General features: G+C 37.9%; 1 protein-coding gene across 1 annotated transcript in view; it reads right to left on the reverse strand.

Moving 5' to 3' along the window:
* The window catches only part of ZMYND12 (zinc finger MYND-type containing 12), a gene marked incomplete at its 5' end in the record, with an annotated part of 34,398 nt that overhangs the window by 20,093 nt on the left and 1,125 nt on the right, over window positions 1-13,180 (reverse strand). The window contains 2 exons of the mRNA XM_082613871.1: window positions 2,174-2,345; window positions 3,023-3,164. Coding sequence (XP_082469997.1) covers window positions 2,174-2,345; window positions 3,023-3,164 — 314 coding nt within the window. The remainder of the gene's footprint in view (window positions 1-2,173; window positions 2,346-3,022; window positions 3,165-13,180) is intronic.

Raw genomic sequence — 13,180 nt, forward strand, 5'->3', positions numbered from 1 at the left:
GATTGGAGATGGGAGGTTGGCTCATACAGGGTAACCAATTAAATACATAAATACATCAATGAAAATGGAAGCCAGCATTCTCACTGTCAGAGAAGGGAGCTATAAACATGGAATGGGAGAAAATGAGATTGAATCCTGTGGATTTAAATGTACTCCTATGGACCCATGATCATACACAGATACAGATGTAGAGACGGAGATGGAGATTTAGAAATAATGCGCATACACACATTATTATATTTACACATGTTCCCTAATTCTGTCCATTGAGAAGCCTGGGAGCAGCCATACCTCAATAGCAACGAGTATGTCCAGTGCACAACTCTTGGCTTCTAAATTCCATTTTCTGCTGAAAGAAATCAGGGCTCCTTGGAGGTATGTTCCAGAAAGCAGGAAAGTGATCAAAGAACAATGGGGAAGAATTCCCTGGCAGTACAGTGGTTAGGACTCCACACTTTCTCTGCCTAGGGCTCAGGTTCAATCCTTGGTCGAGGAACTAAGATCCTGAAAGCCATGTAGCCAAAAAAAAAGAACAATGGGGATGTATTAAGGAGACACAGAAGCCAGTGTGATGGGCTGCCACTTGCCAAATCAAGGACAGTTTGAACATCAAATTAATGATAGTAATGGATTGTAACCCACTAAATAAAACAGGAAAACAACAGTCTATGTTGATATAAATAAATAAATGAGTTCATTGAAAGTTTGTTGAGGAATGGAATATTTATATAGTTCCAAATACCTCTCTATAAAATACTTATTAATTGCAAAGAGAAGAAAGAGTAACTTTACAGAGAAGAAACCTGGCAGACACCACCTTAATAAAGTAACTTAAATGAACATCATCAATAATGGAACAAAATAAAAACATGTGCCAACTTATAGGATGGGATGAGAAGAACACAGCATCACTTCAGTGATATTCCTGCCAAAGACACATCACCTAAGTCCAGTCATGAGGAAACATCAGAGAAACTCAAATTGAAGGACATTTTATAAAATAATTGGCCTTTAATCTTTGAAGGCGTCAAAGTCATAAAAGTCAAGGAAAGATTGAGAAACTATTCCAGAATGAAGGAGACTAAAGACACATGGCAACAAAATGAAAAGTGTGATTCTGGACTCTACCCTTTTGCTGTAAAGATGTGATTGGGACAACTGGAAAAGCTGAATGGGGTCTGCTCAGTAGATAATCATGGGTGATATTTGTATTGTGGTTATAAAGGAGACGTCTCTGTGGGAAATACATACTGAAGTAGTCAAGGCATAGGGCATCAAGTAAGCAACTTACTCTCAGATAGCTTAGGGAAAAAGTTCTTTGTACTGTATTTCCTACAGTTTTACTTTTTAAAAAGTTTTTTTTAAAATAGTGGCTCTTAAGGTATAAAGCAGTAGTACAGTACCTAAAAGGCTATAGATGCTCAAAAATGTTAATTCCCCTCAAAAATGCTAATTTTCCTGTTGTAGCAACCACCATGTGTGATGTCTGTGCCCTGCTCTCAGAACTGCCTCTGCCATCCATAGGAGCAGGTTCCTATTTTCTTGCTTGAACTATGTGACCCTGACACAAAGGTAGATACAGATAGATGCCACACTCAAGCTGAGTCCACACAATTCTTTCTTCCAGGAATTTAACACTGGAAATCAGATGCTAATTCGTTTCTATAACCCACCTTGAACCTGGAGGATATGTAAATTCAATGTAAATTCAGCTACATCTGACATTTTGGGGTAGCTGTCTTCTGTAGTAAGAATAGGGTAGAAAAATCTGGTCTGCAGAGATGGAAAATAAAGCAGATGCAGAGAGGGAAACCTAGAAACAGACAAGAAACAAGACCCCAAGACCCAAGAGACAGAAACAGAGACCACCAGCCTTGGTTTGTTATAGCATTCTGAGTAGAGTATCTCATGAAGTCTCACTTCCCTTAGGACACCTCAGCATCCTAATACATTTCCTCCTTTTGCTAAGGCCAGCTAGAGTGGATTTCGTTCAGTTTTACCAAAAAGTCCATGACATCTCCTTCCCCACCTTGTGCCAAACTTTACAGCAATCCTGCTTCTCCACAAAAGGCTCCTCCTTTGCCACTGCCGAAGCTGGATGTTTTGGCCACTGATATGACCCAGTATAGCACTTCTTACAGGCTCCAGGGGGCCTCAAGTCAGTTTCACTTACCAAGGCTGGCCTCGGCCAACAGCAGGTAAGCAGGTACCAGCTCTGCTGAACTCAGGCCATGAACACTCATGCGGAAGCGAAGAGAGTGCAAAGCTGCTGGGATAGCATCTTCATGTTTTCCTTCAAAGATATATTTCTGGGCTACGGTGTAGCAAAATTCGATCAAATGCTTCTGTGGGAAAAAAAAAAAAAGAAACTAGACTATCTGAGACAGCCTAAGGGTAAAAGGCAATGGTGGATATAGGTACACCTGGAGATAGGGCCAACACCTGATGACCTGCTCGAGAGCACACAGTGAGCCTGTCTGCATTGAGGTGGACATGAGACCCAAAATAGGTGATTAAAAAGGCAAACTCTGGACTGTGAGTTCCTCAACTTGTCCAGGAACAAGTATCTTTTCATCTTAGGTTGGTGCTTGGCATAAATGAGTGCTCAATATAAAATTATTAAATGATTATTATTCTTACATTTCTAATAAAATTTTAGTTTAGCAAAGCTTTAATGTCTCAGGACAATCTAAAATGTTCTGCCTTTCTATTTAAGTTTGAAAGAAACATATTTTTCCTTCTGGAGTTATCCTGCTTCACTAATATCACTAATGTTAACTAATATAATATTAATATTAACTAATATATTAACTAATATTAACTAATATAACTAATATTCACTAATGCTGCAGGTTTTCAGTAGATATGTGGAGAACAACAATGGCGTTGAGGACATAAAGACATAAAGCCAAGTCTCTGCCCTCAGAGGTTATAGTTTAGTGACCTCGCACAGTACAACCTTTTCCCTGGGCAGGTTCTCTGCATCCGTGAGTTAACGCTGCAACCGTCCCATAAGCCCTACCTGCCGCTGCTGCAGCTGCTGCAGGCCATGCTGCCGTTCTTCCTCTGAGTTGTAGAAGGGCATGGAAGTGCGCAGGGGAATCAGGAGCTGACATATCTTCTCATGGATGCTGCCCCAATCAGCTCTTTGATGAACCACACCACTGACAACAAAAACATGGACTGCATTATCTTTACCTTTGGCTCGACCACTGATTCTCCTGGCCCTACTGCTGGCCCAGCCCTAGAAACTAGAAAAGTAAGCCCAACACAAACCAGGCAGGGAGCCCAAAGCCATTTCTTACACAAATCGCTTTTCCTTCATGCGGTTATTGGGTGGTGGTGTAAAAACCAGGGGTGCGGGAGGATGTTGTTTCTGCAGGCAGTTATATGCTGTGGTTATTCTGCTTTTCTTCTTCATTAATAACAACAAAGACAGGGCCTCCCTGGTGGCGCAGTGGTTGAGAGTCCGCCTGCCGATGCAGGGGATACGGGTTCGTGCCCCGGTCTGGGAGGATCCCATATGCCGCGGAGCGGCTGGGCCCGTGAGCCATGGCCGCTGGGCCTGCGCGTCCGGAGCCTGTGCTCCGCAACGGGAGAGGCCACAACAGTGAGAGGCCCGCATACCGCAAAAAGAAAAAAAAAAAAATAACAACAAAGACAACTTTAACTCTGCATTGGTCTAAGGTCATTTTCAAAATATCTGAACACTGAAGCTGATGAATTTAAGGGTCTTTTTCTTAGGGAAAGGAAAGAAATTTACATTTGATGAGGCTCTAGGAGACACTTTCCCTACATATAGTATATATACCAATTATAGGTATATATATATATACATATATATATATATATATATATATATATGCCAGTTATAGGTATATATATATATATACCAATTATAGGTGTATATATATATATCAATTATAGGTATATATATATATATATACACCAATTATAGGTATATATATATATATGTTGCATGGCTTGGGAGAGCACCATTTGCATTGTCTTCTGTGCTCTAGGAGGGCCACTCGCATAGAATACACTGTGAATGCCCTCCAGTCCTAGTGGTGCAGCAGGTGGTCATGAAAGTAACTGTTTAACGTTTTGAAAACAAGACAAAATCATTATTTTTTTAAGGTAAGGAAGCACAGGTGTCGAGAGTAAGTAGTTACTCTAGGCCTGTACTCCAAAGCCAGTCATTTTTTAGTTCTCCAGAGGGAAGCATTGTGGCAGTTTGGTATACAGCTTTTCTGACTGTTTTATATGCATATTTAGTATTTTTGTTTTGTTTTGTTTTTTTTCTTTTTGCGGTATGCGGGCCTCTCACTGTTGTGGCCTCTCCCGTTGCGGAGCACAGGCTCCGGATGCGCAGGCCCAGCAGCCATGGCTCACGGGCCCAGCCGCTCCGCGGCATATGGGATCCTCCCAGACCGGGGCACGAACCCGTATCCCCTGCATCGGCAGGCGGACTCTCAACCACTGCGCCACCAGGGAGGCCCATATTTAGTATTTTTTAAACACTTAATTGGACAGCACAAATATAGAACATTTCCATCATTGCAGAAAAATTCTAGTGGACAGCACTCCTACAGAGAATCTACTCCCATTCTTTTTTTTTTTTTTTTTTTTTTTATGGCCGTGCCACGTGGCTTGCAGGATCGTAGTTCCCTCTACCAGGGACTGAACCCACGTCCTCGGTAGTGAAAGCGTGGAGTCTCAACCACTGGGCCACCAGGGAATTGCCTCCTATTCCTTACATAATTGCCTCTATGAATGACTCCCAAATCTATTACCTAATCTGACCCTTCCTCCAAATATGTTTATATAATTGATACATAATTGATATTGATATATAATTCACATACAATAAAAGTCATCCTCTTAAAGTGCACAGTTCAATGTTTTTATTATATTCATGAGGTCATATAGCCATCACCCTATCTAATTCCAGGGCATTTTCATCACTCAAAAAAGAAACTCCATTTATTCTAGCAGGTACTCTCATTCTTCCCTCCAATCACTGTTGCCCAGAAGCCACTAATCTATTTTCTCTATGCATTTGCCTGTTCTGGACTTTGCATATAAATGGAAACAGACAATATGGCTTTTATGTCTGTATTCTTTTTTTTTTTTTTTTTTTTTGTGGTACGCAGGCCTCTCCCGTTGCAGAGCACAGGCTCCGGACGCGCAGGCTCAGCGGCCATGGCTCACAGGCCCAGCCACTCCGCGGCATGTGGGATCTTCCCGGACCAGGGCACGAGCCCGTGTCCCCTGCATCGGCAGGTGGACTCTCAACCACTGCGCCACCAGGGAAGCCCTATGTCTGTATTCTTTACTACTGAATACTATTCCACTGAATGGCTATATCAGTTTTTGTCTATCCATTCATCAGGTGGTAGATATTTGGGTTGTTTCCAGTTTTTGGCTATTGTTATTAATGAACATTTGTGTACAAGTTTCTGTGCGAACATATGTTTTCAATTCTCTTGAGTACACCTAAGAATGGAATTGCTGGGTTATACAGTAGCTTTATGATTAAACTTTTGAGGACTGCCGAACTGTTTTAACATAGGTTGCACCACCAGTGATGTATGAGGGTTCCATTTTTTTCTACATCCTCATCAATGCTTGCTATTTTCTGTCCATTTTTATTACAGCCATTATAGTGTGTGTGAGGTAGTATTTCATTATGGTTTTATTTTGCATTCCCTTAATAACTAATAATGTTGAGCATCATTTTATGTGCTTATTGTCCATTTGTATATCTTCTTTGAAGAAATGTTGATTCAAATCCTTTGCCCATTTTTTTGAACCAGGTCCTTTATCTTTTTATTTTTGAGTTTTAAGTGTTCTTTGCATATTCTGGATAATAGATCCTTAACATTATGATCTGCAAATATTTTCTCCAATTCTGTGGGTTGTCTTTTCACTTTCTTGATAGTGTACTCTGATGCACAAAAGTTTTTCATTTTGATGGTGCCCAGCTTATCTATTTTTCCTTTGGTTCCTTGTGCTTTTAGTGTCATATCTAAGAACTGTTCCCTAATCCAAGATCACACAGATTTACAACTATGTTTCCTTTTAAAAGTTTTATGTTTTTAGCTCTTATATTTAAGTCTTTTTGAATATGGTGTAAAGTAGGGGTCCAAATTCTTCTTTTGCATATGGACCTCCAGTTATCCCTGCACCATTTGGAAGGGACCATTCTTTTCTTAATTGAATGGTCTTGGCACCCTTGTTGAAAATCAATTGACCATACAATTAATCTACAACTAAGGAGACAAAAATATACAATGGAGAAAAGACAGCCTCTTCAAAAATAAACACAAAATGTATGTAAGACCAGAAACCATAAAACTCCTAGAGGAAAACATAGGCAGGAACACTCTCTGACATAAATCACAGCAATATTTTTTTGGATCTGTCACCTAAAGCAAAGGAAATAAAAGCAAAAATAAACAAATGGGACCTAATTAAACTTAAAACCTTTTGCACAGCAAAGGAAACCACTGACAAAATGAAAAGACAACCTACTGAATGGGAGAAAATATTTGAAAATGATATGACCATCATATATAATCCATCATATATAAATAGCTCATACAACTCAACATCAAACAAACCAACAACCCAATTAAAAAATAGGACGAAGAACTGAGTAGACATTTTTCCATAAAAGGCATGTAGATGGCCAATAGGCATATGAAAAGATGCTCAACATCACTAATCATCAGTTAAATGCAAATCAAAACCACAATGGCTATCATCAAAAAAGAACACAAGTAACTGTTGGCAAGGATGCAGAGAAAAGGGAACCCTCATACACTGTTGGGGGAAATGTAAATTGGTGCAGCCACTGTGGAAGACAGTATGGAGGATTCTCAAAAAACTAAAAATTGAATTACCATATGACACAGCAATTCCACTCCTGGGTATATAGCCAAAAAAAAAAAAAAAAAACCCCAAGAACATTCATTTGAAAAGATACATGCACCGCAATATTCATAGCAGCACTATTTACAACTGCCAAGATACGGAAGCAACCTAAGTGTCCATCACCACATTAATGGATAAAGAAGATGTGACATATATATATATACACACACACACACACACACACACACACACACACACATACACACACACACACACTGGAATACTACTAAGATAAAATGAATGAAATTTTGCCATTTGCAGCAACATGGATGGACTTGGAGGGTATTATGCTAAGTGAAACAAGTCAGATAGAGAAAGGCAAATACTGTAATGATATCACTTATATGTGGAATCTAAAAAATACAACAAATTAGTGACTATAACAAAAAAGAAGCAGACTCACTGATATAGAGAACAAACTAGTGGTTACCAGTAGGGAGAGGGGCAATATAGTGGTATAGGGTTAAGAGGTACAAACTACTATGTATAAAATAAGTTACAAGGATATATTGTACAACATGGGGAATATAGCCATATTTTATAATAACTATAGATGGAATATAACCTATATTTCAATTTTTTTAAACTGCAAAAAAAAAGAAAAAGAAAATCAATTGGCCATAGATGTATGTGCTTATTTTTGGACTCTCAATTCTATTCCATCAATCTATAGGTCTATCCTTATTCCAGTACCACACTATATTTATTACTGTAGCTTTGTAGTAAATTGAGAAATGTGAGTTCTCCAACTTTGCTCTTTTTTGAGATTGTTTTAGTTATTCTGGGTCCCTTTCATTTTCATATGAATTTTAGGATCAGAGTGTCCATTTATGCGAAAATGACAATTGGAATTTTTACAGGGATTGCATTGAATCTGCAGATCAAACTGTTTGATATTAAGTCTCCCAGGTTATGAATATGAAATATCTTTCCACTTATTTAGGTTTTCTTTAATTTTGTTCAACAATATTTTGTATTCTTCCAGTGTATACGTCTTGTACTTCTATGGTTATTCCTTTATTTAAAGTGCTATTGTAAATGGAATAGCTGTCTTAATTTCATTTTCAGATTGCTCATTGCTAGCATACAGAAATATAACTGGTTTTTGCATATTTATCTTGTATATTCTGTAACCTTGCTGAATTCATTTATTAGCTCTAATGGTTTTTTTGTGGGTTCTTTAGGGGTTTCTCTATATAAGATCATGTCATCTGTGAATAGAGGTACTTTTACTCCTTCTTTTCCAAGCTGGATGCTTTTTATTTCATTGTCTTCCCTAATTGCCCCAACTAGAACCTCTAGTACAACGTTGAATAGAAGTGGTGAAAGTGACATTCTTGCCTCATTTCTGATTTTACAGGGGAAAGATTTTATAGACTTTGACTATTAAGTATGATGTTAATGTTGTGTTTCTCTATGGTTCTTTCATAGATACTCTTTACCAAGTTACAGAAATTCCTTTCTGTTCCTACTTTGCTAAGTATTTTTATCATGAAGGGTGTTGGACTTTGCCAAATGTTTTTTCTGTATCTATTGAGATGATTATGTGATTTTTTTCTTTATTCTATTAAGATGATGTTTTATATTGATTGATATTCATATGTTGAGCCAACCTTGAATTCCTGGGAGAAATTCCATTTGGTCATGATATATAATTCTTTTTATATTCTGCTGGATTTGGTCTGCTAGTATTTTGTTAAGGATTTCTGCATCTATATTCATAAGGGATATTGGTCTGTAGTTTCCTTTTAATGTTTTTCTCTTGTTTTGGTATTAGGATAATATTGGCCTCATGAAAAGTTGGGAACTCTTCCCTCTTCTTCTATTTTTTGGAAGAGTTTGTGAAGAATTGTTAAGTCTTCTTTAAATATTTGACAAAATTCACCAGTGAAATCCTCCTGGGCTTTTCTTTGTGAAAAGTTTTTTGATTACTTAGCTTAATCTCTTTATTTATAGACCTACTCAGATATTCTATTTCTTCTTGAGTCAGTTTTGGTAGTTTGTGTCTTATTAGGAATATATTTCATGTAGGACTTCAAATTTGTTGGCATACAATTGTACATAGTATTCTCTTATAACCCCTTTTATTTCTGTAAAGTTGGTAGCACTGTCTCCACTTTCATTTTCTTTTTTTAAATATTTACTTATTTATTTATTTGGCTGAGCCAGGTCGTAGTTGCGGCATACAGGATCTTCGTTGAGGCATGCGGGATCTTTAGTTGCAGCACGCAGGATCTTTAGTTGCAGCATGTGAACTCTTAGTTGCGGCATGTGGGATCTAGTTCCCTGACCAGGGATCGAACCCAGGCCCACTGCATTGGGAGCACAGAGCCTTAGCCATTGGACCACAAGGGAAGTCCCTCCACTTCCATTTTCTGATTTTAGTAACTTGAGTCTTCTTTTCTTGATCAGTCTAGCTAAACTTTTGTCAATTTCAATCTTTTTAAAGAAACAACTTTTGGTTTTGTTGATTCTCTGTATTGTTTTCCTATTCTTTATTTCATTTATCTCTGCTGTAATCTTCGCTATTTCCCTCCTGCTAGCTTTGGGTTGAGTTTGCTCTTCTTTCTCTACTCCTTAAAGTATAAGACTAGGTTATTGGTTTGAGATCTTCCTTCTTTTTTAGCGTATGTGTTTACAGCTATAAATTTCCTTCTAGGTACTGCTTTCACTGCGTCACATCAGTTTTAGTATGTTGTGCTTTCGTTTTCATTTCATCTCAAAGCATTTTCTAATTTCTCTTGTGATTTCTTCTTTGACCCACTGGTTATTTGTGTGTGTTATTTCTACACATTCATAAATTTTCCAAACTTCCTTCTGTTATTGACTACGAATTTCATTCCATTGTGGTTGAAGAACATATCTTGTATATTTTCAATCCTTATAAATTTACTGAGCTTTTTTAATGATTTAATAGCTGGTTGACTCTGGAGAATGTTCCATATGCACTTGAGAAGAATGTATATTCTGTATTCTATAAATGTCTGTTAGGTCTAGTTCATTTATAGTGTTGTGCAGGTCTTATATTTCCCTGCTGATCTTTTGTCCAGTTGTTCTATTCATTGTTGAAAGGCAGATATTGAAGTGTCCAACTATTACTATTGAATTATTTATTTCTCCCTTCAGTTCTGACAGTTATTGCTTCATGTATTTTGAGACTGTGGTTGGATGCATACAATCATAGGTTTCTGCATTTCTATTGCCTATTATATATTTTTATTTAAATGTGAGAAAGTTAGCTATTTGATTCCATTTATACGTAGTCCAAAACAGGTAACGATAACCTAGGGCAGGGATTAGCAAAGTTTTTCTTGTGGCCAGATAGTAAATTTTGGGCTTTGCGAGCTACTTGGTCTCTGTTGAAACTACTCAACTCTGTTGTTGTAGCATAAAAGCAGTCATAGACAATACAGAGCTGTGTTCAAATACTCTCTCTCCTTCCTTTCTTCTGGGACAACAGAAATGTGATAAAGTATGTTCTTTATAAACTGTGACAGATCTCATAGAAATGACAAAAAGCATTTTTAAGGGTTTTTTGACAGAGAATTATTGAAAACAAATCAATAAAAGCACTTAACAGCCTGAATAAAGAAATAGGTGACTTCCACAGGGTATTTATTTAATACAGGCTTACTGAGTAATTGTGTGAGCAATGGAAATATTAACTTACTTAACTGTCTGAACTTTTTTCCTACTGACAGCATCTGCATATCTTGCCTTTCTAAAGAAAGGGCGCATATTTATATATTCCTGAGCTCTCTCCTTATTCATCTGTATCACCCCTCACAACCATCACAGGGTCATGCATAAAGAAGGAGTTGAAAAGTATGCTTTCAAATTAGGGCTCACAATCAAATAGCTTGTGGGCCAGGCATGTTTTGTTTGGCCATTACCATGTTTTTTAAACTAATTTGAATGTCGTTAGGCGGGGCATTCATTCTCCAGTTCACCACAGATCTTACTATCGAATACCACTTCACTGTTTTCTCTTCCTGGACAGTGAAAGCATTTTAATTTGTGTCCCATATGTTAAATGAAAGGAAAAATTATTGCAAATTACTCTTATCTATATGCTATGACTTACTAACCTATAGTATTGAAGCCTCTTTCACCTATAATGTTTCACTGTGTACTTTAATAAAAATGCCTTCTCTTAAAAATGTTCTATTTCCTGGGAACGTTCTCACAATCCAACACAGAATGATATGCACAAGATTACACAGAGTGTATAAAATAAATGTATTTATAGGAAAAGAACATGAAGAAATTCACCAAAATGTCAGGCTATTAATTATCTGGGTTGTGAGATTATGGATTATTTTTCATCTTTATATTTAGTATTTTCAAGTTTTCTGTAGTGCGCATGAATTACATTTATAATTGGGAAAAATTATTTTGCAAAAAAATAAACTTTCACAAATCCAAGTTGACTGTCCTTCCTGCTCTTTAAATTTGGGATGAGGAAAAACAATATTTATTGAGTGCCAGCATGGTCTCAGGCATGGGGCTAGATGCTTTACATTCAACCGTGAAAACCCTGGAAGGGGATATTAAAGGCCCTCATTTGTGAGATATAGAACAATTACCACAGTTTTATTTTCTGGAAAAATCATGAAATCTCTAGGACACAAGGATATAGAAATCTGGAGAAAAGGTAGGGGGAGAGTAGAAGACCTTAAAAATAATTAAAGGTGGTGAAAGAAGAGAAAGAAAATAATGGAGGATAAAGGCATAAGAAATAATAATTTATTCATGCATTCATCAAATATTTAGCTTCAATTATTTCAAGATACTTTGCTGGAGACCATAGGTTATACGCAGATGGGTCTGAAACAGATGAAAAGATAACATACATATGACAGTCCTTCTCCATATTCAACATAATATCCTGCATTAACAGAGCATAATAAAATTGAGCTAACATGTTTGCCAACAACTAAAATGAGGCAGGGAAATAAGAGTCATCTGAGAGGTACAGAGTAAGTACAAAGTGAGTTGAGAGGAAGGAAGAATTGCTTCTGGCTGGAGGGATGAAGGGGACAGGGGAAGAAGTAGGTGCTCATATCAGGCAAAGGAGTCTCATCTCTCCCCAGAGTGCCAGTCCTGTACTTAAAATTGTTTACTCAGGACTTCCCTAGCGGTCCAGTGGTTCCAACACAGGGGACCCGGGTTCAATCCCTGGTTGGGGAACTAAAATCCCACAAGCTGCACGGTCCAGCCAGAAAAAAAAAAAAAGATATTAAACAAGTAAAACAAAAACAGAAAAGTACAGAAAAAGTGAAGAAAAAATGTGAGAGAGAAAATCAGATAGGGGCATTTAGGTTGGGTTTTCCAGAAAGACCTCTTTGAAGAAATAACATTTCTGAGAACAGAAAGATGAAAGAGAGCTAGGAAGATTCGTGACTGTAGGGAAAGTTCCCAGCAAAGGCAACAGCCTGGGCAAAGAAACTGAGGGAGGAAAAGAGTTGGCAAATTAGACTTGAAAGAAAGCCTCTGTAACTGCATCAAGGAAAATAGGGGATGACTGGTGGGAAATGAAGATAGAGAAGCAACCAGGGCTTTGCAGTTTCTGTTACAAATTCTGAATTGTATTCTATATGCATTGAAGATACAGCAATGAAAACACAGATGCTGTCCTTGCCCTCATGGGGCATACAGCCTAGTGAGGAATACAGACCACTGAACAAGTGATTTCAATCCATGTCATAAATGTGAGGCTAAGGGACCTAAAGAGTGCTGTGAAAGCACCGAGGAGGGACACCTAATTCAGTCTCCACTGAGACCACTGCAACTGAGAAGTTACGTAGCCTTCAGCGTCTACGTTCCAATCTAAAACCATCCATGACCCCCCAGAGGATAAATTCCAAACTCCTTGATCTCATGTCACTGTTTGGGCCTAGCCTTTATCTTCTTGGTTTAAACTCCTACTACTACCTATCACAATGATGTTTAAACTTTTTTTTTTAACTCAGCGTACAGTAGGAAATACATTTCACTAGTACAAAGACACATAACCACATAAATCACTAAACAAAAGTTTCAAGAAACAATTCAAGTAGGATTACTCTGATACTTTCTATTCTTTTTTTTTTTTTCTTAAAATGCTGGTTGTGATTTATTCATGACCCGCTAATGGGCCCTGGACTGCAGTCTGAAAATCAGTGACTGCTCCCTCCACGGCTACCTCCTCTACCCACCTCTGAACAAAGTCTGTTCTCTCACCCTTTACCCAAGCAGTCCT

This window comes from Mesoplodon mirus, assembly GCF_964341445.2.
Source record: "Mesoplodon mirus genome assembly, chromosome: 3".
Taxonomy (NCBI): Eukaryota; Metazoa; Chordata; class Mammalia; order Artiodactyla; family Ziphiidae; genus Mesoplodon; species Mesoplodon mirus.